The sequence below is a fragment of the Chelonoidis abingdonii genome, chromosome 20, assembly GCF_003597395.2.
Source record: "Chelonoidis abingdonii isolate Lonesome George chromosome 20, CheloAbing_2.0, whole genome shotgun sequence".
Classification (NCBI taxonomy): Eukaryota; Metazoa; Chordata; order Testudines; family Testudinidae; genus Chelonoidis; species Chelonoidis abingdonii.
In genome coordinates, this window is record NC_133788.1 from 18,198,722 (window position 1) to 18,226,484 (window position 27,763).

At 37.9% G+C, this 27,763-nt stretch overlaps 1 protein-coding gene across 11 annotated transcripts in view; it reads left to right on the forward strand.

The window, feature by feature from the left end:
* The window catches only part of BCAS3 (BCAS3 microtubule associated cell migration factor), a 497,109-nt gene that overhangs the window by 2,743 nt on the left and 466,603 nt on the right, over nt 1-27,763 (forward strand). For all 11 annotated transcript variants that reach the window (XR_012657329.1, XR_012657330.1, XM_032779316.2 and 8 more), the window contains exons 2-6: nt 1,570-1,657; nt 5,421-5,475; nt 7,956-8,031; nt 10,385-10,491; nt 23,439-23,520. Coding sequence is in view for 9 of the 11 variants with exons in the window: in XM_032779316.2 (XP_032635207.1) it covers nt 1,587-1,657; nt 5,421-5,475; nt 7,956-8,031; nt 10,385-10,491; nt 23,439-23,520 (391 nt within the window). In the remaining 2 variants the exon portion in view is untranslated. The remainder of the gene's footprint in view (nt 1-1,569; nt 1,658-5,420; nt 5,476-7,955; nt 8,032-10,384; nt 10,492-23,438; nt 23,521-27,763) is intronic.

Below are 27,763 nucleotides of genomic sequence, written 5' to 3' on the forward strand. Positions count from 1 at the left end.
GGCAGGGGCAGGGGAGGAAGGGTTGGGGTGGGGGCAGGAGAGGAAGGGGTAGAAGTGTGAGAGGGGGGTGGGGGAGGGAGGAAGGAGATGGGTCTGGGAAGGGCAGATGGGAGTAGGGAGGAAGGGGAACAGCTAGGGTGGTAACAGGGAAGGAAGGAGAGAGGCTGGGAAAGGAGGATGTTGGGTGATGGAGCATGGCAGGAAGGGGGATGGGAGAGAGGGTGGGGATAGGGAAAGAAATAGAAGGGAGGGGAGGTAGGGGGTGATGGGTGTTGGGAGAGTAAGGGGAAGGGTCTGGGGATGGGGCAGGGGAGGCAGAAGGGATGTGATAGAGGGATGTGCAGGGGTGAAGGAAGGGAGGGCTAAGGTGAGGGGAGAGACTGAAGGTGCCTGAGTAAGGAGGAGTAAAATAAATTGGACTGGTCTGGTGAGCTGTGGTATGTGGGTTGCAGTTTTGGGGATCACAAGCGTGGGAGGCTGGTCAGACTCAATCTCCCAGCTCAAGAATTGCCAGTGGGGTTTCTCAGTACTGAACTAGTGATTCCCAATAGCCATGCACTTCAGGCTCTCTTCCACCCTGGGACTCTGGTGGCACAAGAGCCGGAGTTCTGTTGCAGGTAGCAGTGCTCATGGCTGAATGACAGTAGGCACTAACTGGTACAGCTGTACCACCGGGCTCGGAACAACTCCCCTACATGTCTCTTAGACTGTAAAATGCTTGGAACATGGATCAAATCCTGGCCTCATTGAAGTTAGTGGTGTCAGGGTTTCATTCATCTCCAGTCTTTATTTTCTGTACAAAGTATCATGCACACATGCAACACTAACTAATGACTACTATCTTAGGTAATGTGGTTGCAGTGACCGGATTCAACTGTTGTTTTGTTGTTGCTTAATTGCTAATTGGATGATAGAAGCTGTTGAGGGGCATGGTTAGGACCTGTCATAGTTACTGGTGTCCAGTCAATGCCTTTTGCCCTGTGGGTAAAACTGTTTTGGTTTTTCTATATAAGAGAACTGTTCTGAATTGTTCTGAACAACTAAAAGCAGAATGCTTTTTTTTGTGTGAAATCTTATGCATTGGTTTTAACCCTATCCATTGTGACTACTTACTGAATGTTTTGTTTCCCAAGAGCATATTCATTGTGATTAAAAGTCTTATGTTTCTATAATGTATCTGTGTATTCTTTCTGGTCAGTATCTCATGATTAAATGCTGCTCTTGACCTGGTGTACTGCAGTTAGTATATTTATAAAATTTGTTGTTATTATATTTTCCTAAGATGTTGATGCGTATGTGCAGTTTACATAATACATAGTTTATTGAAATAAAACTCATTTTATCATGCAAGATTTTGTTTTCCCTTTTTTTTCTGTGGAGTAGATTGGGATATTAAACAAGCAGAGATTTATTTAAACAGTGCCAGAGGTGAGTATAGTGATTTAGATGTATCTGAGGGAATGGTCCCTTCTCTTGAAGAGCTTATAATCATCCTAGCTAGAGAAATTGACTAACATAAATAAACATTTCCCTATAAATGATTATTTTAAAAAAATCTACTGCCCATAGGTATCTACAGAGCAACGATGGCAACAGAATCTCCTCGCCGCCCTAGCCGATGTACAGGGGGAGTTGTGGTTCGCCCACAGGCAGTCACGTAAGCATGTTTTAGAAGATGTCCAGTTATCTTTGTTTGAAATCCCTAGAATATTCCTGTACAACAAGTACATGGCACTAATGTGGTCCTCTCAAAATCAACAGCAACTTCCTGTCCTAAACAGCACAGTTTTGTTGTGCTCAGTATTTTCCAGTAAATACATGCCTCTTTCCAGATTTACAAGGTTATACACAGCAGGCATTCTGTTTGAAAGGGATGCATTTGAGATTGGTAGGTCAAAATGTTCACCAACCTTACAAGTTACAGGGTAGATGATTGAACGCTTTATAAATAAACAAGAAAAGATTGCAAAACATATTTTGCTTGCTAAACAGACTCAACCCTAGATCCAACTGAGACATAACCAACTTGTGCTTAGTGGGAATTGTTGATTTCCCTCCCACTGCTGTCTCTCTTTGTTCCATTCTTATATTAAAAGGTACAAAGATCCTGTTATCTGCACTGTCTCAGTAAGTGGGGTTGTTGTGGACTTCAGTGTGCTGCTCGCTCAGGAGAACAGAAAAGACAAGTACAGTGAAGGTTTAAAAAAATAAAAATGTAGTTACACATGTCCTCCAAAACACAGTGCATAACAGACTTTCCTACCTTTCCAGGTCTCCCCTAAGTTACCTTCACATGTCAATGATTGAATGGTGAACATCCTCAATTAGTGTAACCAGAAAACTTATGTAGTCCTGGCTTTGCCTGTCATAAATTCTTTTATAGCACAAAGAGTGAAATTTTCTCAGTGGTGGCGTTATGCTGCTGACTAGTTATTTTGCTATGGTATTGCACCTTGTACTTTACTTATAAAAGCTGACAAAATATGTACAATGATAATGATGGGGATGACTGTCTATTTAGATTTCAGGATTCACTTAATTTTTAGCAGGAGCAAATAAAATGCAGCTGTTCTTGTAACTCAGTGAATTGCATAAACAACTGGGTCTTTGCAACCTAAGCTTTCATATAAGGGAGGAGACGCCTGTGGAAGAAATCTTGCAATTTGCCAAATGCAGTTCTGTTTGTTTGTAGTAATCTGTTCTGTGGAGTGAGCTTGTGCTCTGGAAAAACAGTAATTAAAAAAGAAAAGCTCTATAAAAATATTTGTTTATGTGCTTTTTGTGTGGTGATTATGTTCCAGGTTATGTTTTCCCAACCTCCATATCTCAGGTATGGGTAGCATGCTACAAACTTGAACCTCCTGCCCTCATTTTGAATTAATAGGTTATCAAACAAATGGCAGAACATATTCACAACCCACAAAAACAAGAGAAGCATATACAAAAGGGAAACTAGCTTGAGAACTACTTCAACTATTGATTTATCAATTACCCTGCTAAAAACTAATTAGAAGTTTCATAGTTGTACTTATTTAAAAAAAAACATCAAAGAAGAAATTCTCTCAGAAGTTCTTAGCCTTCAGCATTCTGTCTGCTAACCACTGCCTAATTTCTTTCCAAGAGAGGTTTAGCGTGCATACATCGAACAAAACATTCCCAAAGGATGCCTGCTTGGTTTACTCATTAAAGATATACTTTGGAAAACATCAGCACACATTTATGAAATGAAGACATTACCACCCTTTTGTTAAGGCTAGTATACATAAACGTGAATTAGGTTTTAATTATCCTGTAACATAGACAAGATTATAGAGGGACAGAGATCATGACCTGGCCAAGATTACACAATGAGTCAATCAGGAATAGAAAGCAGGAGTCTTGTCTTAAAGTGCTGTGCTCTAACCTGTAGGATAAACTCTCTTTAACTCAGTAATCTTTTTATCCACTTTTGTCAGTTTTGGTCCAGAATAAACCGTTTCTTGATCTTCAAGAACAATTTTTCAGATTTTCCTTCATTTCACAGGGCAGGCAACGTGCTACCTTTAGAACTGATGTCCCTGGAGCTGTAGGACTGACCTGTTATAAAAGTATATGCAGAAACTTACATCTCTTTCCTTAGTGCTGTCATGACTGGAGAGAACAAAGCCTTCCAAGTACTGAATGTTACCAACATTTTATGTGGACAAGATTTTTACACAGTTCTATATAGAAGAAAAGTGGCTGAGCCTTTTGGTAGCAGGAATCTGGATTTCTTTGTTCCAGCAGCAAGGGCAGTAGTGGCAACAAGTTGTATTTGCTGCTACTGGTAATTCTAGACTTAACGCGCTTAAGTCCTTGTGTTAAAACAGATTGATGATTATTTTGCTACATATTCAATCTGAAGTATGTCAAAGTTGTTGGATGCAGAGAGTTAGCTGAATAAAATTTAGAATCACCACTAACTTTTTAAAAATGATATGAGCAGCTGCACATGTCCATTGCCAAGTTAGGTGACTAGCATTATACAGATCAGTCTACGTATTTTGTTGTTCAGCAGCTACATAGCATATCTGAGACACTCACCTCTCTCTTATGTAAAATACTTTAATAAAAACCTTAGTTAAAGTCTATCAGAACAAATGTGCCTTGCAGTATACCCCACAGCACTCTAAATTGCAGCTGATAATGAATTACTAAGAGGAGTGAGTTCCACAGCCTAAGACCTCTACTGAAAATGCCTTGCCACTAATCTTAGCCAGCTTTATCTTGGGAACAGATAGTAGAAATTTCTAGCATCTCTTAACTTCATGGTAGTGCCTAGCATATGTAAGCTGGCGGTTAGTTTCCCCAGCCCAGGAAGAGAAATAATGTTTCAGCTATTAGTCTTTTAATGCCCTTTCTTCAGGGCTTGTTTTATTGTCCACAAATCAGTCACAAAACAAAAAGCAAATGAAAAACACCGAAGAATAATTCCCAAAGGCTTTGCTTGTTTTAACCAGCCAGGAGGGAAGAGGACACAGCCTTCTCCTTTGATCGAACTTTCTCGTCCTTTTACACTTTGCTGTGACATGTGACAGGCAGAGACTTCTTAATCCTTTGCAGACTTCAATGCCCTTACTTTCTGACCAGTGTGAGATAGGCAGTTTATCAAGTAATAGGGTGCTAAATTTTCCAGACTTTATGGGTATTGTAGAGTACAGTAGAACCTCAGAGTAACGAATGGCAGAGTTACGAACTGACCGGTTAACCACATGCCTCATTTGGAACTGGAAGTATGCAACCAGGCATCAGAGACCCCCCCAACTACTCCCCAAAGGCAAATACTGTAAAATAAAGTACTATATTAAACATAAAACTACTAAAATAAAGGGGAGATTTTAAAATAAAGATTTGACAAGGTAAGGAAACTGTTTCTGTGCTTGTTTCATTTAAATTACGATGATTAAAAGCAGCATTTTTCTTCTGCAGAGTAAAATTTCAAAGCTGTATTAGGTCAATATTCGATTGGAAACTTTTGTAAGCACAACCATAACCTTTTGTTCAAAGTTACGAACATTTCTGAGCTTTGAACAACCTCCATTCCCGAAGTGTTTGTAATTCTGAGGTTCTATTATACCTTGAATTACATACTGTTAAGGGGTAGCACCAGATTTTTCTAAGTGAAATAATTTTAAATGCAATTCGGTAGGTGTGCAGTGTAAAAACCAAAATTTAACCCCACAGATTTGTAAAGAAACCATGCAAACTGGAATTGGAGGTTTCCCCACCGGTCAAGGCAAATGTAATTTTCTGTGCAGTTATCAGCCAATGAATTACCAGTCATTCTTTTGTAGATAATCTAAACCAAGACATAGTCTGCCTTATTTTCCCCAGTGATATGTAATAGTTAATATATTTATGTCTGTATTTAGACTCACTAATTAAGGACTCTTCTTTTCCAGGGAACAGTCATATATGGAAAGTGTTGTTACGTTTCTTCAAGATGTTGTGCCACAGGTAAGGGACTAAAAAAACCTCACTCTCTTCACAGTGCTAGTAATACATATAAGTAAGTTGCAGCTACATAGTGATATTTTGGTCCAATTTATGCAAAGAACAAATACCAAATTTTTTGAAAGTGACTGACAGGTAATTTTGAGTATCAGAGGGGTAGCCGTGTTAGTCTGGATCTGTAAAAGCAGTGGAGAATCTTGTGGCACCTTATAGACTAACAGACGTTTTGGAGCGTGAGCTTTCGTGCTGCGTCTGACGAAGTGGGTATTCACCCACGAAAGCTCATGCTCCAAAACGTCTGTTAGTCTATAAGGTGCCACAGGATTCTCCGCTGCTTTTACAGGTAATTTTGAGTGCTTCAAAAATTTTTTTTGGTCCCCTATCTTTGACACCTTAAAAGGCCCTGACTTTCAGAAAGTGCATGCTGTCTGAAAATCGGGTACCTTTGAGGTGTTTCCTATTGGACACCCAAAATCACTAGTCAGTTCAAAGTCTTGCCCAAAGTATTTAAAAACAAGGCATGAAAAATGTATCATGTATGTACTAGTGAGAGAGGGTTAAATTTGCTGCCTACTTAAAGATGTGGCAGTGGTAGCAATGAAAGGCAGAGGCCTACTTGTGAGGTGGATAGACAACACTTTTGTGGGAAGCCCAGCCCTCCTAATTGCTGGGACTCCTACCAAGCTGGTATTTCTGGATCATGCTTAGGAACTCGTGTGTTTTTGTGTCAATGTCTGGCTAGTAGGCATCAGAAAAGTTTGATACACACCTGCTTGTTTTGCAAGTTTAACAGTTGCTGGAAAGGAGGAGAGGTGTGTTGGTTTTTTTTGTTTTTTTTTTTTCCTTTTCCTCTCTTCTTTTTTCCACTTGCCTCAGAACCTTCAGGTTGCTGCTGACTGGAGGAGATTTGCTAATTTACCCCTTTTCCAGCCTGCTGTGACGGGGAGGAACACATGAATCTGTCATTCTGCTTTCCCCCACCCCCCGGCTCCATATCTTGGGTCATTCTCCCCTAAGAATAGCCCTGGTCCTTTTGTGCTCTGTTGTTTCTAGCTTTCCCAAGTAATTGCAGAATGAATTGATATGGCTGTGGTCACTTCACTGCTGCCCACAGGGTTCTAAGTAGCAGGCTGAAACTGATAAGAGTGGGATTAATTTCATGCTCCTGGTATTTGGGAAAGCTGTGGACAGTAGTAGAGGAACTGTAACTGTTTACCTGTACACTCAGGTCTGCAACATTGCATTGATTCATAGCTGGAATCAGTTAATAATAATAATAATAATAATAGTTAGTTATGCAAGCTAGAAATTTCTTTTTTAAAAAGAAATTGGCACACCCTGACTCCTATTAGGAAAAGTTTCCTACTGACGATTCTGACTATTAGTAATTTGCCAAATGCATTTTTTCATGTTGTGATTCAAGCTATAGTGTAAAAGTAAGGATAGTCAAACGTTTATTGAAAGAATTGTTGTGTTTTAACCAGTTCTTATACTCAGGTATTTTTTCTCCATAGTTAAACAGATGCACTCTTAGTTATATTTTACAAGTCAATTTGCCTTGTAGGCATGGAACATGCTTTGTTTTGAAAAATAATACCAACACTAATATTTTATTTACATTTTGAGTACATATTGTTGCTTGTCCAGCATGCACACAGTGATTATACAAGTTCTTTTCATATTTAATGCAAAATACTGCACAGTATCTTGCAATAATTCAGTTGGAAACAATAGTATTTCCTCTGTAACTCATATTCCGATTACTGCCATTTCTCCTGAGAACTGTAAAACTTAGGTTGTCTAGAACCATCAAGAAGCTTCATTCCAATTTCTCTTTGTACCTCATCTCTTTAGGGGCATCTGTAGAATATATTTAACTGAAGTATGGATCTACTTTGATTGAGTTACAGTGCATTCTCTTTCAAACGTAAATATTTTGGCTATATTAAAATCATAGGTATATAATTAAAATGTCGCAGTAGGAATGAGCTTCATAGGAAAGAAAGGTTTCTATTTTTTTAGCCTTGCTTATAAAGTGTTTAAGTGAGTCAAAAAGGAATTAAAAGAATAAATATACCTCTCTCTAAAGATCTTTTTATTCTATTTCAAAATAGTTTAAATTGACAAAAATCCAGGATTATAGAAACAACTGTCTTTTTTGTTTTGTCCAATTTAATACAAGGTTTATGTTTCTTAGGAGCCAGTTGGCTTTTATTCCCTGTACCCGGAAGGTCTGTGGTTGTTTGTGTCTTGCCACTTTTACTTTAATAAGTGTTGCTACACTAGTTGAATTATATTTAAGATGAAAAGTGTTGACCAGGGAACCACTCCTCTCAAAACCTCCCAGAAATATGGAGGGTGTAAGATATATGCAACAATTCTTGTTTTTCTTGCATTACCCAATGTGCTGTATACAGAGAGCAAAAAATAAAGATATTATACTTCTGTTTATTTTCTTTCAAGCTTTCTCTTTTTTTGTGTAGGCCTACAGTGGAACTCCACCAACAGAAGAAAAAGAAAAAATAGTCTGGGTCAGATTTGAAAATGCAGACTTAAATGGTATGGTTTTATCTCCTTTTTTTCAGTTCTATTTCTGTATCTTTTGGGCCCATATACAATAATTTTAAACTAGCAAAATTAAAAAATTACAGTATAGACAAGAGTTGGCTCAAACAGAACTCCTTTACTCCTCCTTACTAACCAGGAATGAATTGTTATTGTGTAAAATCCTGAGTGAATAGATAGGCCTTTGCTCAGCAAATTTCTTGAAATGTGAAGGTGAGCGAAATGTGGTGTGGTAGGATTAGTGAAGTAAGCAAATTCCAGAGCAAAGCCACTTGGCCCTCTCACTATCCAGATCAGCTGAAAACAAAACATAGGGCTAAGTGTAATCCGTGTATTCGTAGGTTTGTAGCCTGAATCACCTAATCATCTCTCCCAGTGGCTTCATGCACACATATTGAATGGGTGCAGTGTCATAATAGACTTTTGTGTTACCTAGCAATAGAGAGCTGTCAAGGTAAATGAGCAGTAACCTGACTGCATCCTCTTTGATATCATTGAGGAAAAACAGTAGCTCAAGAACAGAATATATACTTAAGCAGGACTTGTTTGCCCCTATTGGAGGCTGTTGAATCAGCATGGACAACAGACTTTGACCATCATTAACAGGAAACAAGCATTGCAGTCTTTATGCCTTACTTAGGCCCATAGCCATATTGAAAGGTGTGAAGAAAGTTAGCTCTTCAGATAAGACTTGAGCTGTTTTGCCTCCATCTTCCCAATAACCTTTCTCAAACAAGGAAGGTTAGAACCTATGTGGTAGGTGGTGGGACTTCGGTATGAGGTGAATGAGGGCCATATGACCACTTGCTTGAATGAACTGAACATCTTCCTCTGACATATGGAGGTGTTAACAATGTACATCAATTTGCTTTTACTAACCATGGAGCTGTAAGCCTACCCTACAAGTCATAGGCTGTAGCTCTCCAAATGCTTTCGGAAACTCCTCCGGATGTTTGCTTCAACTTCATCCTCAGTGTCCTCCTCCTCACTCCTGTGGTAAAGGCTCATTCTGATCCCAGATGTGACATGATAGTATGACATAATAGGGAATCTTCATGTCCTGGTAGTAGGTAGGGCAAGTTTTACTACTTGTAGCTGTTGGAATGGCACAAAGATTCCTAGTTCACAAATTTATGGATGTTAGAGATAGAAAAGACCTGTTAGATAAGCTTGTGTATTTCACTGCCTCATGCGCAAGGCCAGTGCATGGTTGTTACCTAGTAGGTTTCTTTTTCCTTGCTGTGCATTTGTAAATGTCCCAGCCACTGGGGCTTTCGCCACTTCCCTTCACTTGCCACAGTATGACAGAAAATCAGACATATCCAATCAAACCTTTACTTTTCATATTCATCCTAAATTTCCTTAGTTCAGTTTAATCTTGTTAGTCTTGGTAATAATCTTGTACCATCCTGAAGAGTTCTTCTCCCTGCCTGAAGTTTACGTGCTTTTAGAACGTCATGCTTCTTGCTAACTTTAGGGTAGAGCGGCCTTAGCCAAGATATAGAAACATTTGGTTATTTTAGTCTGTCTTGATATATTTCCTATAGCACCTTCATATTTGTATGTAAATTACCTTTTTCAGAGGAGTGTTGTGAGCATTAGATAATATGTGTAAAAAGCTTTGATCATCAAAGTGCTACATAAGTGTCATCTTTGTTATAATTATTATTTTTGCTCCTCTGTGGTTTTCCTCTGATTTGTCAATATGATAGCATTACGTGAACTGGCAGTAATGTAGCTTATGGATGATTATATTTACTCAGTAAATAGACTTCTCTTTTCCTAAATAGAAGAAGTACTGAAGAAGAAATCACTGATCCCTCTATTTTCTCTGTGTACTCAATCTTTCTGTCTAAATGCGCTAATAATTTCTGTTGCTAAATCTCTTGCATAGCAGAGCGGTGTAGATTGTATGTATTTTGTAAACTTGGCTTCAGAGTAGTAACTGTGAAATGTGAAGAGGTGCTTTTCTAGAATTTCATGGTGCTTATAGAAAAATAACTTGATCATGTGCTAATAATCACAGAAGGTAGGAATGACAAAGACCTCTGAGTCACCTTGTCATAGCCTCCTTTCTTATGTTGTGTAGGAAGTTTCCCGTCATCACTCCCTCTAAACTGGTATTTGTACCCTCTCAAATAAAACTCTAATTACAGATCTTATTCCTTGCGTCTAAAGGAACATTTTTTCACTATTTTTTCAGTTATACGAGTTAAATTAAAAAGCACGTTGCTTTGCCTTTAATTATAATATGAATATGGATTTTGAAAACTGTATCCAGTATACCAGACATTAAACATAATTTGTCCTAACTTAATGTTTGTTTTGTTATTTAAATCCAATTTAGATACATCAAGGAATATGGAGTTTCATGAGATACATAGCACTGGCAATGAACCACCTTTGCTGCTCATGATTGGGTACAGTGATGGAATACAGATCTGGAGCATACCTGTAAGTACATAATAACTCTGTCTTCAGAAAACAGGCCTCCCTGAGATGCTGATTTTATGCTATATCTAATTTTTTTTAACAAACTATATTACCTTAAAAGTAGAAGGCTACAGCATATGTTGTACATGTAAAATGGTTTAATGTAAGATTAATATTTGATGTAACTCACACTCTTAAATAAAACTACCTAACTTTAAATCTGAGGGTTTTTTTATTCGGATACTTGCTGTAAAGGTAACTTTTTGATTTGGAGCAGGGTGTAATGTTACAGAGAAGTTAATATCATATAAATATAGGGGAAAGACGTCCACCCTAAGGAGGAAGGGTAAATTCAACTGTTATATGAAAAATTATGAAAAGGATTTACGTTTCCCAGGAATGCAAGCATGACAATATTAATAGCATTTTACAATCACAATGTGTGTCTGTCATGTACATGATTTGCAATTTTAATTTTATTAAAGTCTATATGTGCATGTGGATTTAATTTTATTCTGTCATACATACCATGCAATTTGTGTTTCAGAATGGTTTGAGCACATGGACTTAATTTGGGAAATTTCCCCCAAATTTCTTGAACTTAGAATAAAGTTTAGTATGGTATGTGATAAAATTCTTAACTCATAAAATCTAGTGTGTCCAACACTTTATACTTCAAAATAAACCCAGTGAGCATATTGGATGAAATTTCTCATCTTTGTAGAATACAGAGCCTTTCTGGAAAATATTTCTCCTTTTCATCCCTCCCTGGGTGAGAAAGAGAGTAGTTTTTATGCAGCAGGCTACATTTTAGGAAATGAAATGGAATTTCATATTCTCTTTGAAAGTACTTTTGCACACCAGCTAGGGAGCTGTGTTAAGGACTAACAATTTGGTTTTACAGGGGGAGACAGAACTGGAATTTTTCTCGCAATTTATGTCTTTCCTGCTAAAGAGGAGGAAGAAAACCTTTTTTAGAAAGTTAAGAGCCCGCAGTTTGGTGGGTGGTGATGTAAAATAAGAGGCCCTAATGTACCCTACTGTACTTCATGTGGAATTTGGGAATTTGTATATTTTCTTAGATTTTCCTGAGGAACTACAGTTGTTTGTCACATTCAGGACTTTATTTTTAATGGAGCAGAATGGAACATTTGGATGCTGCTGTATTTTTGTCTTTAAACTTTTTAAAAAGAAGTATATGCTTGTAGAAAAACCAAATTGGTTGTTTACTTCTTGAGTAAGGAAGTTACAATATATACTATAAGTATTTAGCACGCAAAATAATTTTTTTTTATACAATTAAAACTTTTAAAACTTGAAAATATTCTTATACAAAAAGTGAATATTCAACCCTTTTAAAAAACCACTGTGCTTTATTCGTCATGTGTATTACAGGGAACAAACATTAGGTGTCACTAAGATATTGAGCTAAAAAGTATAGTACAGCTTCAGTAGTACCAGCGATCCTAACAGGATTCTGAACAAATAAGTTAGAATACATAGAGATAAAGACACTGATCTAAGTTAAAGATTTTTCTATAACATAACTTCTTTGAACTTTCTCTAATGAATTTATTTGAACAGGTAAGTGTTTACTGAAAGGTGTATAGAGGCACACACCTGGTTGTGTGACATTGGACTTGTCTGGGCTAATTTACAGTAGAAAAGATTAGAGTTTGGGTCTTGATCTGGCAAGGGATCATTTCTCTGTTTATATAATAGATTCTTTCCCTGGGCATGAGGTGGGAGAGTGCCTTGTATACTTCTCAGGTGACCCTCTGTAGCTGAAGAAATGAGTGTCTCTGAAGAAATCCATCTATACTCATAACCAAGGGGAAGATTGTTATGAGGTGGGGTCTTATGTGTAAGGGGAGGGCAAGAGGGATGGCATAGGAATGTCTTGGAGGACTCCATTTTCTTCCTTGTGTGGGGAGGAAATCTTTTTTTTTTTTTTTTTTTTTTTTNTATGAAATAACAAATCCCTATCGTTATGCTTTATTTTTGCATAACGAAGCCCTTCACCAGCTTTCAGAAAGTAATTTCTGAGCTTGAGAATGTGTTCAAGTTGATACACAAGCTGAGGCAGTTTAAAAAGAAATAGGGGGGTGTTCTGAAGAGTTACAGATTCATAGACTCTAGGACTGGAAGGGACCTCGAGAGGTCATCCAATCCAGTCTCCTGCCCTCATGGCAGGACCAAATACTGTCTAGACCATCCCTGATAGACATTTATCTAACCTACTCTTAAATATCTCCAGAGATGGAGATTCCAGAACCTCCAGAGGCAATTTATTCCAGTGTTTAGCTACCCTGACAGTTAGGAACTTGGTGCACCTCTTTGAGAATTCTCAGCTTGGAGCAGGACATGAGATGTCAAAGTAACATGCTCTAAAATGGCAAACTGTGTTGTGACCATGTATGAATCTAGTCTCTGAAATAAAGTGACATTCATTGCTTTGCAGCCTCAGGAAAGTGATTCTTTGGAGGAGATTCATGATGAGTTCGAGATGGGTTATCTGTAGGTGCTATTTGATATACGTGTCTTGGCAATGTGAGCTGTTTGTAGCTGGGATAAATATCAGGAGGTTTGCAGTACTTCATAGTATCCGCTCTCCAGCAGCATCAGCATTTGAGGCCACTAGGAAAGAGGAAAATATTTTTGGAGCAAATGTGGAAAAATTATTTTTTGCTATTTGTATGCTTCATTTATGAGGGAGAGTAGTGCCACCTGGAAGTTTTTAGATCTCCAAAATCAGAACACAGATGCAAACCTTTCCTGACTAATTAATCTGTGTTTTGTGGTGCTGGAGTGGCCCATCATAAATTTCGGGACACTGATTAAATATATTACAAAGGAGAAGTCCGGTGTGGTTTCTTTGGGATCAGTCCTTTGTCGCTTTGGTCAATAAGATTTATATGCTGTGGGGTGAGAAGGGTGCTTGTTTATACAAAGGGATTTGGTTGAGCAGCAATTTGATTAATTATATGATTATGTTACTTCCATAACTGGGTTGGTGTCAGTGGTATGTATTCTTGATTGAAATTAAGTCTTTTCTGGCATGGTGGTGGAGGGGGGAAAGATTTCCAGCTACTGAATGACCATGCCTACTTTCTGCAGCTCCTGGGGTTTTCCTTTGAAGCCTTTAGGCCAACCAAAGCTATTCAAATAGCTTGTGAGATCTGATAAGACCACAGCCAGGGAATGTGTAGCTGCAGATTATATGAACAATATTGCCCCCTTATATGTGTTTAACAGTATAATGTTGGAATGTTTTCCTTGGCATTCATGTTATCCCTAGTTTGAGTTCCCAGTTATATATATTTTTCTAAACTTTGATATTCTGTGGTTTGGGGATTTATATATGAGACTTCTAAGAAGAATGGACATAGCATAACCTACGCTTGCCTACCCTCTTCCTAGTGCTCTTTAGGGTCCATGTACAAGAAGAACGGGCAGTTGTGTGACAAAGTGACTTTATATACAAAATTATGTCATTCACTTGGCAATAGCATATGTTCTATATACGTATCCTTTCTACATCCTCTTAGGGTCTGGCTACGCTGCAGTTGGAGGTGTGCCTCCCAGAGTGGATAGGCAGACACATGTTAGCTCAGCTTCAGGTAGCATGCTAAAAATAACAGTGTAGACTTTGTAGTGAGGGCAATGTCGCAGGCCAGCCACCCTAGTAAGGACCTCCGGGTCAGGCTGGCTTGTACTTGGGCAGCTAACCTGTGCTGCAATGTCCATGCTGCTACTTTTAGCATGCTAGCTCAAGAAATCTGAAAAGAGAAATTGATACGATTTTATTTAGAAGCCCTTTCTCTTTTAAGAAGCAACAGTCCCAACGTTTAAGTGAAAAGCTGTACACTGAGGCTATCATCTGTAGCATTGTGCTTTCTTTCCTCCTTCAGTTGGACCCCTATTCAGCACATAATAAAATAATGTGCTGCAGGCAGTCCAGTTTGTGTCTGAGTGATTATGAAGTGTTTATGACAGCTACTAAGCTGACGCTTTCCATAATGGTGTTACATTGACTTCTAAACACCTTTGTAGTCTGCCTCCAGGAGTGTATGTATGTCTCTGCAGTCTGAGTGGTTTTACATTAACATTTCCTTGGAGTAAGATCTTTGACTACAGAAGTGTTACTTGCAAATGGAAGATACCATTTGATCGGCTTCAAAGGACTGAAATAATGTTTGGACTGCTGGGTGCTGAAGTAACGGCTGGAGTTCTGAGGTGTAATGTCTAAATCTGTATTGCATAAGATGCAGAAGGTATCCATCCAAACTGGTTTTCTTTGATCTTTGTTTTGAAATGGAGGGTGGAAAGGTTAAAAGTGTTTTTAAAATATGCCTTTCGAAGTGGGAAGAAATCTGGGATTATACTAAAGTAATGACTGCAAGTTCCCATTCAAGTAATTGTGCAATGTGGTTTTGTGTTGTGTTTGGAATTTGTTTTCCCTTTGCCCCCAGTCTTGTGTTTCAAATACAATGTCAGAACCAGAAAGCAGTTGGAATTGGTTTCTGCTTAATGTGGTTTACAAGAATCTGTTTTAGATAGTTTATTCCTATTCACAGAAATGCATTTTGGCTGCTTTTGTGGGTGATAACTTTTTTCATTGTACACAGGAGGTTTCAGAAGTAGAAAGTGACATTAATTTAGTTTTCCCTATTCAGTTAGAACAGAGTTATTAGGCTTTAATTTTAATAAATTTGGGAATTTTATTGACTGTTCAAAGGGAACTGCATAATAGTAAACATAACATGTTTAAATAATGTTGTAAAAGTTGTACAATGCTGCTACTTCAAACTTATATTGGTATGGCAGCTTACATGGTAGATTACATTCACTGATCAGAGCCCTTGGAATACTGGTCATAGTTGGGCAAGTTAAGGATGGTTATGCTATCCTCTGACTTCTCCTTTGTTTCACTGTCGTAATGTAAAAATGATGGACCAATATTTACCAGCTATTAAGAATCTTAATATTTATTAGGTTAAAACTAGTTACTGCATTTACAGTAGATGTGTGTATGTGAGAGAGAATTCTTTTCCCTTCTTCACTTCTCCAAAAAGACTGAATAGTGGTGGCTGGGAAAACCAGATCCATTCTCCCTTCCTTCCCCAGTTTAGTTAATGCTGGTAAAAGTGTCAGTGACTTATGAGGTAGGAAGCTAATGACCAATGAAGTTCTTTTTTCCCAGTTTCTTCTGACCAGAGGATCTTGGGACTGAAGATCGAGACCCTGGTGCAGGCTCGCAGTAGGCACTTAGAAAAATGTGAGACTGACCAAGATATGTAACCTTTAAAAGCATCAGAAGACTTGGAGGTGTGCATAGGGATAGGGACGGGGCTAATCATTCTTCTAGGTTTTTTTTTCTTTTCATACTACAGCTGTTTTGAGTTATGTAAGGGTTTAAAAGAGTAGTGGTTTTGTTTTAACACACATAACTTACACAGCCAATTGTGTTGAAAAGCTGTGTGATTTATAATGTACTCAGCACTTTGAGAGAGGAAGGAAAGGAAAACATCACACCTCTCTGCAGCAAACTCTTTGGCAGATGTGGTGGTAGCATCAGTAGGCTTTGTCTTTGTCTTTGTCTTCACTGCTAAAAAAAAATGGCCCTTTTTAACCTTGGAGTAACTAACACACATGAGCTATCCCAAAGCACTTTGGTTTTACTGCAATGCAAGCCTTCCACTAGTTGGCTGCGGTGAGTTTACCTTGCAGTAAAACTGAAGTGCTTGATCTTCACTGTGTTTTTACCTCAGGATAGCTTGCACATGTTAGTTACACCAAGGTAAAAAGCACACCTGTTTGAGCAGTGAAACAAGGTCTTGGAGCGGCATTCTGTGGACCTATAAAGCTATAAAGGATCGTTCTGCCCCTATCCTGACGGTTCCCCATGCACCTCCTTCTTTTCTTTTTGTGGGTGTTGAGGGCAGGGGTGAAGAAACACTGTCCCAAATTACAAACGTGTGTAATCTGCAGCCTGAGGATGTTAAACCCTCTCAAAACATGTTACATTTATAATGGCAGTTTTGATGCATCTGTGATTAAATGCATTAGCAAGCTGCTCAACTACTCTTTGTATTTTATTTATTGTCCTCTGTTTTCCATGGTGGTTGCAATTTTAACATTTCATTCAATCTACAGGGAAGAGTTTTATACTGTTTTTAGACATCTCCATTGTTCTGTTCTCTAGGCAAAGGGAGCACACACATATAGGCATACAGAAAGTTTATACCAAATAGGGGAGGATGAAAAGGGTAGCCTCACTCCAAGTGGCTGTTGCAAACAGCTATTGTATATAGTGCATTTATATTTATATCACACATCCTAACAGGTTCTTATGTTGAGCTGTTAATGTGCCTAGGAAAAGGGTCTGTTTGTTCAAAGGGATACGTCTGATGCTGGGGGAGGGTAGGCAGTCTCATTTTAAGAAACAAATGGCCTGTGGCTACGTCTGCATTGCATGCGCCTTACAGTGGCATATACAATACACACACTGCATGCTCCCGAGCCTGGTTATAAATAGCCAGTGTAGAAGGTGAGGCATTGCTTATGTAAGTAGAATAGAGACATCCCTGGACTCTACATGGTTCTCTACACATCCAAGCAGTGCCTCTCTATCTACGCTCCTGTTTTTAGTAGTGTAGCGTCCTGCTGCCTCTCTAGTATTTGGAGCCTTTCCCTGCTGCAGGGAGCTGCCGGAGCTTTTCCTTGTTGCAGTGAAGGACTCTGGCAGAGGGGAAAGGCTCTAGTGGGGGGAAGCAGCAAAGAAGCGTTCCAGAAGGTCCCCACTGTCTTCCCCTGCCAGAGCCTTTCGCTGCTGTGTGTAGTTACACACCACAGTGTGAGCACAGCCTGCTTTTTGCTGTGATGTGCAGCTACATGTACTCTGTACACCACTGCCTGAAGTGTGCAGTGCAAACATGCCCCATGTTACTAATAATGGTTTGGTTTATTAAAACAAAGAATTTTACAAATCTGATTTTACTTTTCATCATTAACACTGATTTTTTCTTCTTCTTCTTTGTGCACTTGCTCAAGAAAAGTTGAGCAGTCAGTTTCTAGCAATGTCACTTTCTGTTTTCATGCTTTTGCCTAATGCAAAAGTAATTGGGTTGTTATTACTACAGAGATTTTTTTTGTTTTTTAATTACAACTATACATTTGAATTTAAACACTAACATTCTGGCTGCTTCCCTGTCCCCCCACTTTCAAATATCTTGTTTGGTAGTGTTCCTCTTGAACTGGATCATGTCAAAGAGCAGTTCATAAGGATATCAATAATAACTTAGGTTTTCATACAATCTTGTTGTTCAAAACGATATTCAAAACCAAAAGGTAGATTTCTGATATCTTACCTAATATCTTCTCTATCTATTTGTGTGACAGTGCTGTTATTATATCCTAACAATTTGCATTTTTAAGTGTCAAATTTCTAATTTATTTTTTCATTCCTTTGGTTTGGTGTATGTTTGACATTTTTTGACTGTATGAAACCTATTTTCTATGGTTGGAAAATATTATCTTCCTTACAGTATAAGCAAACCTTTTTTTTTGTTATGGGTTCAAACTGGTATGCCCTAAACAACAGAAGTCTGTCATCAAAAATTAAGCAGTGGTCCAGATTGATCCCTGATCTGCCATACTTACAAAGTAGTGGCCCGAAATGTGTAAGGGAAGAGGGAATGGTTTCACTCCCTTCCCTCAATCTGTTCTCATATCAGGAGAAAGGAGCCAGAGGGAATTGAACTCAAGTTTGATGGATTCTTTGCTTGCAATCTTGCACAGAGATCTGAAGCTTTAAAAATACAACCAACCTGTGCCTTGACTCCTTGGACTGTGGAAGCTGCAAAGTCCCACCACACCAGCTTGCGGCCGTCATTTTGGATTCACCCTCTCTATAGAAAGAGTACCTGAGGCTGCTTTTAAAGCTTCATTTTCAATTCTTAAAGCCTGTTTGGAAATGTTCTTTGCTTTTGGAATGGGAAAGAAAACCTTTAAGAGCTTGAAAGCTGCCACAGGGACTCACTACTTAGCTGGAGCAAATCCAAAATGGCAGCCACAAGCCTGTTCCTCTGCAGGTGCTTTTTGAAGAAATTAAAGTCTATTTATATTCTGTCAGTGTTGGGAGACTGAGCTGCTCAGGGGATTGGTAATGGGATGTGTAGCCTTTCACCTTCTGGTTGCCAGTTCACAACTAGCCCAGGTTGGTGGGGAGAAAGTTGTTAGCCATTCTGTGACTGTATGGCTTATGTGGTGGTCTGTCCTAGTCCAATTCCTAGCAGGACAGGTGTCCAAGTCAGAAAACCTTAGCCTTCTTTGTTGGCAGTCTCTGCAAGGAGATGAGGACTGAATCGGCAGAGATGTGCTGTGGCAGTCAAAAAAGCAAACAGAATGTTGGGAATCATTAGGAAAAGGGATAGATAATAAAACAGAAAATATCATTCTGCCTCTATCTGAATCCGTGGTACGCCCACATCTTAGATTCTGGTTGCCCCATCTCAAAAAAGATATATCAGAATTAGAAAAGGTTCAGAGAAATGATTTAGGGGTATGGAATAGCTTCCATATGAGGAGAGATTAATAAGACTTGGACTTTTTAGATTGAAAAAGAGATGACTAAGGGGGGATATGATAGAGGTCTGTAAAACCATGACCAGTGTGAAGAAAGTAAATAAGGAAGTATTATTTACTCCTTGTCATAATACAAGAACTAGAGGTCACCAAATGAAATGAATAGGCAGCAGGTTTAAAATAAACAAAAGGAAGTATTTCTTCACACAACACATGGTCAACCTGTGGAACTTCTTGCCGGAGGATGTTGTGAAGGCCAAGACTATAACAGGGTTCAAAAAAAAGAACTAGATAATTCATGGAGGATAGGTGGCTATTAGCCAGGATGGGCAGGGATGCAAAACCATGTTCTAAAGCAGGGGTAGGCAACCTATGGCACAGGTGCTGAAGGCGGCACACAAGCTGATTTTCAGTGGCACTCACACTGCCCAGGTCCTGGCCACCAGTCCAGGGGCTCTGGATTTTAATTTCATTTTAAATGAAGCTTCTTAAACATTTTAAAAACCTTATTTACTTTACATACAACAATAGTTTAGTTATATATTATAGACTTATAGAATGAGACCTTCTAAAAACGTTAAAATGTATTACTGGCATGCGGAACCTTAAATTAGAGTGAATAAATGAAGACTCGGCACACCACTTCTGAAAGGTTGCCGACCCCTGCTCTAAAGTGTCCCTAGCCTCTGTTTGCCAGAAGCTGGGAATGGATCACTATTTATTCTAATAGATAAGTTTTAAACTGAGGTTCCCCTTACAAACAAACCCAAGAAGCACCTAGGATTTGACTGTTCTGTAAACAAAATCCTTCACCTTGTACCACATCTTGCTTTGTAAAGCATGTTGAGATCGTAAGGATAAAAACAGCCATGAGAGCTAAAGATTTTATTTTATAGTGATGTGATACTTTAAAAATATTGGCATTGAATCTGAACCTTGTGCTGCAATATGTTTTTTTTTTTTGCCAATTTTTAGAGAAACTTAATTTTCAAATAAAATAAGACCAGGATTTGACTAAACAATATGACTAAATTGTAATTTGTAGTGGCATGGCAAAATCTGCAGGGTGGTGAGAGAACATTTTATAGTCTGCCATGACATTTTTTGTTTTTTTTTCCCTACCACCAAATTAGTTGAGGAATATGTGACCTGCCATATATGTGAACTGTACAGTGAGACGTATTTATCTAAACATTGTGATGCTGAAAATGCATGTATTAAGATTTAAAAATTTTCCCCCTGTCTTTGTCCTGCTTAAAGTAGGAGAGGAGGACATTTTGTAGTGCTGTGGGAGTTGGTAACATCTGAGTTCTAATGTTGGCTCTGCCACTGACTCTACCTTTGAGCAATGGGCTTAGCTTTCCTTTTGGTTTAGTTTCCCCTATCAGTAAAATGGGAATAATACCTGCCTCCCTTCCATAGATGTGGAGGACTAAGAAGTGAATGCTTATACAACATATTGAAGAAGAAAAGCAGCATAGCCATAAGGAACTTGGGCTGGGATTTTCAAGAAAGCCTAATGGAGTTATGTACCCTGTTACAAAAGAGTTTCAGTAGGATTTGCGCACCTAATTCCCTTAAGCGTCTTTGAAAATCCGTGCCTTAAGTTTTACCACCTCTTCAGCATCCCTGGCAAACTACGTATGCTTTTGTAGATCTGCTGTATCTTAGAGCAGAATCTCAGTTAAGTGGGTTTGGCCTCCTTAACTGTTTTTTACTGTTGGGCCTCTTTGTTTGGCACTAGAGCTGATGTGCTGGCATGCTCAAAAAGTAGCACGAGGTGACTGAATTGGGTTGTTATCATATGTGAATCACTTCTTCCATACTTCTGTTATGTTGTTTCTTTTTTGTTTCCTTTGTAGTCATTTGTGTGCATATACATATGTGAACCACTCTTTCATGGTTTTGGGGAAAAAAAAACTTTAACTGCCAATAATAATAGTTTCAAAGTCTTATACTTTCCCACTTTTTCCTTTTTATAGAACTGGTGTGTTCCCACAGATACAAAACCTGCTCCTGCCTACATCTCTGCTTTCATTTCCTCTTACTCCCCCTCTCACTTTTTACTCTCTCTAAGCTTCCTTCCTAACCACTCTCCATTGGTCCCTTCTTCCATGTTGCACATTATCCTTGGTACAGGCACTCTTGTTTTCTCTCCCTCTTTCCTCCCCCCAAACAAGAAAACCCGTGACTCATTAAAGAATTAAATCTGTGGAGGGAATAACGGGGAACGTAGCATTACCAATTTGACTTTTGAACATCATACTATCATTTGGTTTATGCATAACTTGGTTTGCAAGATCTTCGGGGCAGGGACCATGCCTCCTGCTCTAGGAGAAGCAGCACACTGTCTGTCATCAAATTACTAATTTGTTAAATCTGAAATTATTCTGAAAAAAAAACCAGAATAATTAAAATTTTATGTACTGTACAAGCACTGCTACTAAATAGCAAAGCAGAATCTGCATGCTGATCATCTACCTAATAAAATAAGAGCAGAATGGATTAAGGGTCTGAGTCTTATCTTTCTTACATCAGTTTTATAGCCATCTATATCAGGAATAATTCTAATCACTTAATTGGTATTACTCCTGACCCATTCAGTATGAGACTGGAATAGACCCCAAGTCCCTGGGGAGAAATGTAAAGACAACTGTTTCCCAAAATTTTTGTACTGTCCTGAAAGTTATTTTAAATTGAATCAGGAGAGTAAGTGGAAAACCGAAATAAAGTTGTCCCTGTTCAGTGTATAATTATAAAAAGGTTGAGTGTTTACTGTACTAAGTATAGCATTTGCATATAGTCTTCATAACAAATAGATGGTTTAAGGGGATCAGCAGCAGCAGTTTGACGTACATTATCTATAGCAATGGTAATAAGCTATAGTTAAGAAGTGGCAACTAAGTGTGAGTCGGAGTTACTGGTCATGATTTGTTGCTTAAATAGCAGTGGATTTTTATTTTTCCAACTTGTCATCTAAACTGCAGGAAGTAATTGAAGAAATATAATAAGACATTTTAAAAAGGTTGTGTTAGATTTATGGTTTAATATTTATCGAATTATGAGGTCTTTCTTTCAAATTGTATGCATTTCTGATATTGTAAAATGCTTGTTTGGCAAACTTTCTTCCAAAAATAGTATGCCAACATGCTGGTTAAATTTTTAGCTTCATTACATCTGTTTTAAGTTCTTAGTTATTTGGAAATGAGTTTCATAATGTTTGCCATTTTCCTGAAGTTTGACATTCCGTATCGGATCCATTACCAAGCAGTTATGAAAATACATTGTGACCAACCATTTACAGGAAGTCTGGAAATTCTTCTTAACTACTTCTGATTTAATCTTTTCAAGATTTCCATTAGTGACTAACAATTAGTTTGACTTCCTACTTTTAAAACAATTTTAACACCTATACAATATGTGGTGCACTAATATTTCAGGTTTTCTGATCCTTTAAATCCAATATTTGATTCTCTTAATCAGAGATTAATTTGCCTCTTCTAATAAAACGTACAATGTGTAGCACAAACTATGTATTAATCGGTGGCCAAGTTGAGGACTTGTATGTCCTGAAATGTGTACAGTATACTTATGAAAATTGTATCACACTATGGTATTTTATGTAGCCTAATGTAAAACATGCATTTCTTGATGTGGAGGACCTCTGTTACTATAATTTGTCAGTTATTTTTAAAGACCTGTAAATTATCATCTGTAGGGGAAGGGTATATACAATTGATTTTTTTGGGCAGGAGTGGGTTTGAAGATGCTTAGATGGAAAGCATATATAATTTCTATTCCAGCTTGCTGTTCCAGGTCTTGGGTAAACCAGAGCTTAACTTAGTGTATGAAATATTTAAAGTTTGCTGAGCACATACGGAAATTACCAAGGAAGAGAAGAAAAATGCTTTCCCTGAAATTTATTTCTAGTGAATTCCTTTTTGCCTTTACTTTTTGGAGTCCCTACCTACCTCCAAAAAAAAGTGACAGCTCATCTAGGGGCCTAACACATAGTTTTTGCATTATTTTAACTAAATCTGTTCTTTTTTAAAAATAGTTTAAATCAGTGCAACTTCCTAGCATAGATGCAGTTGTGCCGGTGCAAACGTGTTTGTAGCTTAAATACCTATACAGTAATTTACCTGCAGATCCCTCATGGTTTTAACAACTGTTAATAGGGCATCCTGTGACCCTGTTACAGTACCAAACACACAAGAAGCCCTCAAAACTCTTGCAAAGTGGGTTCACTTGTGCTATGTGGAAGGCATGGCAAAGTTTAGGAAGCAATGCTTAGTGAATTAGGTATAGGAGGAGGGAGGTTTTAATGGTTTATTAAAACAAATAACATTCTTTACATTGTTTATAATTTGTATATTATGCAGATCAGTGGTGAAGCCCAGGAACTCTTTTCTGTTCGACACGGCCCAGTTCGAGCTGCACGAATCTTGCCTGCTCCACAAATCAGTAAGTATGTTGTTGTAACAGTTCACAGCTAAATGTATGTTCTCTTCTACCTACTGAATGAATCAGTATTTTTTCTTTAAAAGTTTTACTTGAATCTTTGTTATATACTGGTATGTCAGCTTTCCATTTATTAGAAACTTAGTTAAAATAACATGCTTCTGACGAAGAGGGCATTCACCCACGAAAGCTTATGCTCCAATATATCTGTTAGTCTTGAAATGTGACACAATACTCCAGTTGAGGCCTAATCAGCGTGGAGTAGAGCAGAAAAATTACTTCTCATGTCTACTTACAACACTCCTGCTAATACATCCCAGAATGATTGCTTTTTTTTGCAACAGTATTACACTGTTCAGTCATACTTAGCTTATGATCCTCTATGACCCTCAGTTCCCTTTCTGCAGTACTCCTTCCTAGGCAACAAGGAGTCTGGTAGCACCTTAAAAACTAACAAGTTTATTTGGGCGTAAGCTTTAGTGGGTAAAAAAACCCATTCTTCAGATGAATGGAGTGAGAATTACAGATGCAGGCATTATTATACTGACTCATGAAGAGAAGCGAGTTACCTCACAGGGCCCTGTCAACACTGGTTCTCCACTTGTGAGGTAACTCCCTTCTCTTCATGTGTCCATATAATAATGCCTGCATCTGTAATTCTCACTCCATGCATCTGAAGAAGTGGGGTTTTTTTTACCCACAAAAGCTTATGCCCAGATAAACCTGTTTATCTTTAAAGTGCCACCGGACTCCTTGTTGTTTTTTGTGGATACAGACTAACATGGCTACCCCCTGATACTTAACTTCCTTCCTAGGCAGTCATTTCCCATTTTGTATGCTAGCAACTGATTGTTCCTTCCGAAGTGGAGCACTTCAGAGCATTATTCTAGTTTGTCCAAATCATTTTGAATTTGAATCCTATCCTCCAAAGCACTTGCAACCTTTCCCAGTCAGGCTGACAAAGAGCATATAAAATGCTGTGCAACAGTGGAAGGCAGGGAAAATTTTGGTCAAGGACACTGAAGCAAACTCCCACTCTCGGGAAGATTGTCATGGGATTTTTAAGTTCTACATATGGCAGACAGGAATTTGTTTTTAAAAGTCTCATCCAAAAGGACTCCACAGTTTCAGTAAAGGAAAATTGAGAAAACAGTTTTAAACCACTGCAATTTTTGTAATCATTGTTACAATCATAATTATAGAACTGACATTTGGTTAATATCTTGTGGTCCTTTATCCCAAGTATCATTTTTTTTCCTTAGCAAGGTCATGGTTGCTAGCCATAGGATTAGAAATGCTGTTTATAGTTAGAGACTCATATTCAGATACACTGCAGAGTTTATTCATGATTTGTGGTCCTTACCTTCTCAGACTTTCAAACTCTTGGGATGAATAAAAGATTTTAAGTTTTCTTTGTCATCTGTTCAAGAGGCAGTGCTGGAGATCCAACTTAATGTATATGAAGAAATAACTTTAATAAAAATGATATCGTGTAAATAATATAGCATACATTAAATTCAAGAAGACATCTTGTTTTCTCAAAAGTAAGTAGGTTTGCCAAAAACATGAAGGCTCTTTTTTTATTTCACGTATGGGAAAAATGCAAAGTATTTTCTAAAACTTGTAATATTATAACAGACCACCCATGTGCCCTGAAATATCAGCTGTTGAAGCTTTTTCTGGTATTAGAACACAAAGTTACTTTCCCATTCCGATCAGAAAAATAGTGGGATGGGAATTCTTTATAGTTCCTTCTAGTTGGAGTGGAGCTAGATTTTAATTTGTTCCTCTTTTTGCTTATTTTAAATAAACCATTTTCAAACAAATTGACCTTTCCAGTGTTTGAGTTTTTGACATATCTCTTAATGTACAAATAGCCACCTCCTCTCTTGAAGATTACTTAAATGTGGTTTTATCAAGTTCTGAGACCAGCTGTCTTGTTTGCTCAACTACATTGTTTCAGAAATTCTGAGTAACCTCCTGGAAGAGTTTGCTAAAAGATTTGAGCAACTATGCATAAACAAGCAATTCCTCTTAAAAACGGAGACTGTTCAGCCCAAATACAAGCAATTCCCAAATAGCAGGCCAGTTCACATTTGCTTATAATCATCTCCAGTATTTTGAAAGTGGAACTACTATGCTCCCAGAAGAGAGAACAGGCATACTAACATTTTAACTTGATATAGCTTAAAGAATTAGATGGCTTCACTAAAACATCAGATGCTGTTCTGTTGTCTTAAAATTTTCTGTTGATTTGCTAAGTATTGGTTAAGAAGTCTGGTCTAGAATTAAGATCCTGACAATTTTGTCATCCAGGATCCTGTTGCACTTTTAAGAGCATGAGGGGGTTACCCTGTTAGTGTCTTGGCTGAACCTCAGTTTGGGCAATATTCTTTTTGACCAAAACCCACCCCGTAACTTCAACTGGAGAAGCTTTCCTGCTTCCCTCCTGCATACAGCTGCTAAGTAGTGTTTGTTGTGTAAAATGGCTGCCCCATTCCACTACAGTCAATCTAATTTGAGCTGTTATTTACTTTTCTGTTAAAGTCTGGGATTAAGTGGAGAAGTGGTACACAGGTTAGGAATCTATGCAATAGTGTATTGAGAGCCATTTACCAGAACTGTTAAGTGGAGCTTGTCCTTGCACAGAACTCTAAACTAGAGTTAGATTTAAGTAGATCTTAAATTCAGTTAAAATATTAAACACAAAATGGAATGTGTTAAAGCAGTAGCAACCTACTGTTAGAATTTAATACACAGGCACACATTTAAAATGTGTGCAGGACTTTTTCTTTATGGGAACTTTGTCAACTTTGTAATTAGCTGACAGACTATGGCTATTTTGGTCCTTTCTGTGTCATCAAATATTGGATCCCTGCATCCTTTTAAAAAAGAAAAAAAGAGGGAAAGAAGTGTAACTGCAAGTGAAGGAAGCAATAGTTAACATTCCAACAAGTTCTGTTTTTTACTGCGGGTAGAAAAATGCTTTGTGTTGTACAGTCTAGCAAGCAAACTAAACTACTACTTATGAATTCCATTGGGCAGTTGTTCTCTCTCTAAACTGCTTATATTTAGCATTTAACAATGATCGTTGCTACATCAGAAAGCTATTCAAATTAGTTCGTATTAAATTAAGTTAAACCTTTTAAAAACATGTTTTGGTCTCTTTTTACATGGCTTGGTATAAAGTAAATCTGATTAAAAATACACAAATATATTATTGACCAATATCTGGAATCAGACAAAAGTAAAACTGTAATAAGAGGCCATAGATAACTAACACACGCAAGCTTTAATGATTCTGAACAAAATAAAATGCATTTGTGAAGGAGAAGCTGATTATTATCAGCAACGCTCAAACACAATTTTACTGTAAAGATGTAAAAAGGGAATTGTTGAATGTGAGGCTCCTGGTGGATGAATTTGGTACGTTCCTAGAAATAGATCTCAATTTGTGATAAGAAACTCATTCCGAGGTCTAAAAGGAAAAGTTCATGGTTTAACTCACTTTTTCAGCAGTACAACTTAATAGTTTGTGGACTATTTTGTTAAAGTACTGTAATCCTTTGATTGATTCCCTGTTGCATCATGTTCTTCACACCATAATATAGTACTGTTTCAAAGAATTAAAGAAGACCTCATCAAATCTGTTTTATTAAGTTACATGGCAATGTGTGCCTGTGCATTTTAACATTTTCTATTATTTGAGGATAGGAACAAGCCTTCAGTGTCAAATCAGTTTTTTCATGATGCTTTCAAACTTTGAGAAGTGTTTAAACTTTTAAATTTTTTTAAGAAACTATAATTTTTTAAATCTTTGTTCTCGTTGACTAACACACATGAAAATTATTATCTTTAAGAAAAATGGGCCCTGAGCTAATCTGTACTGTGCCTTTTCTCCATGTCCTTGTTGCTCAAATGGTACAAAAAATTACAGAAGATGGCTAGCTTCCGTAGTCTGTCTATATTCATTTATGTTATTTTTTATTTGGACATATTGTTAAAGTTAGTATCAGATTTATGTGATTCCACTTTGCCAAATACATAGGCATTTACTGTATACTCTGAACTTGCAGCACCGTAGTTGCTAACTTTAAAGCACAAAGATTGAGAAAAATCTGCTAGTAATAAGTACCAGGGATTTCAGAGTATAGTTAGCGGAAAGCCTGGACAAAGGTGGCTTATCTTGTGCTCGAAATGTGGCAAAGCTCAAGCTTAAACGTGTTTCCTTCAAGAGCAGATTTCA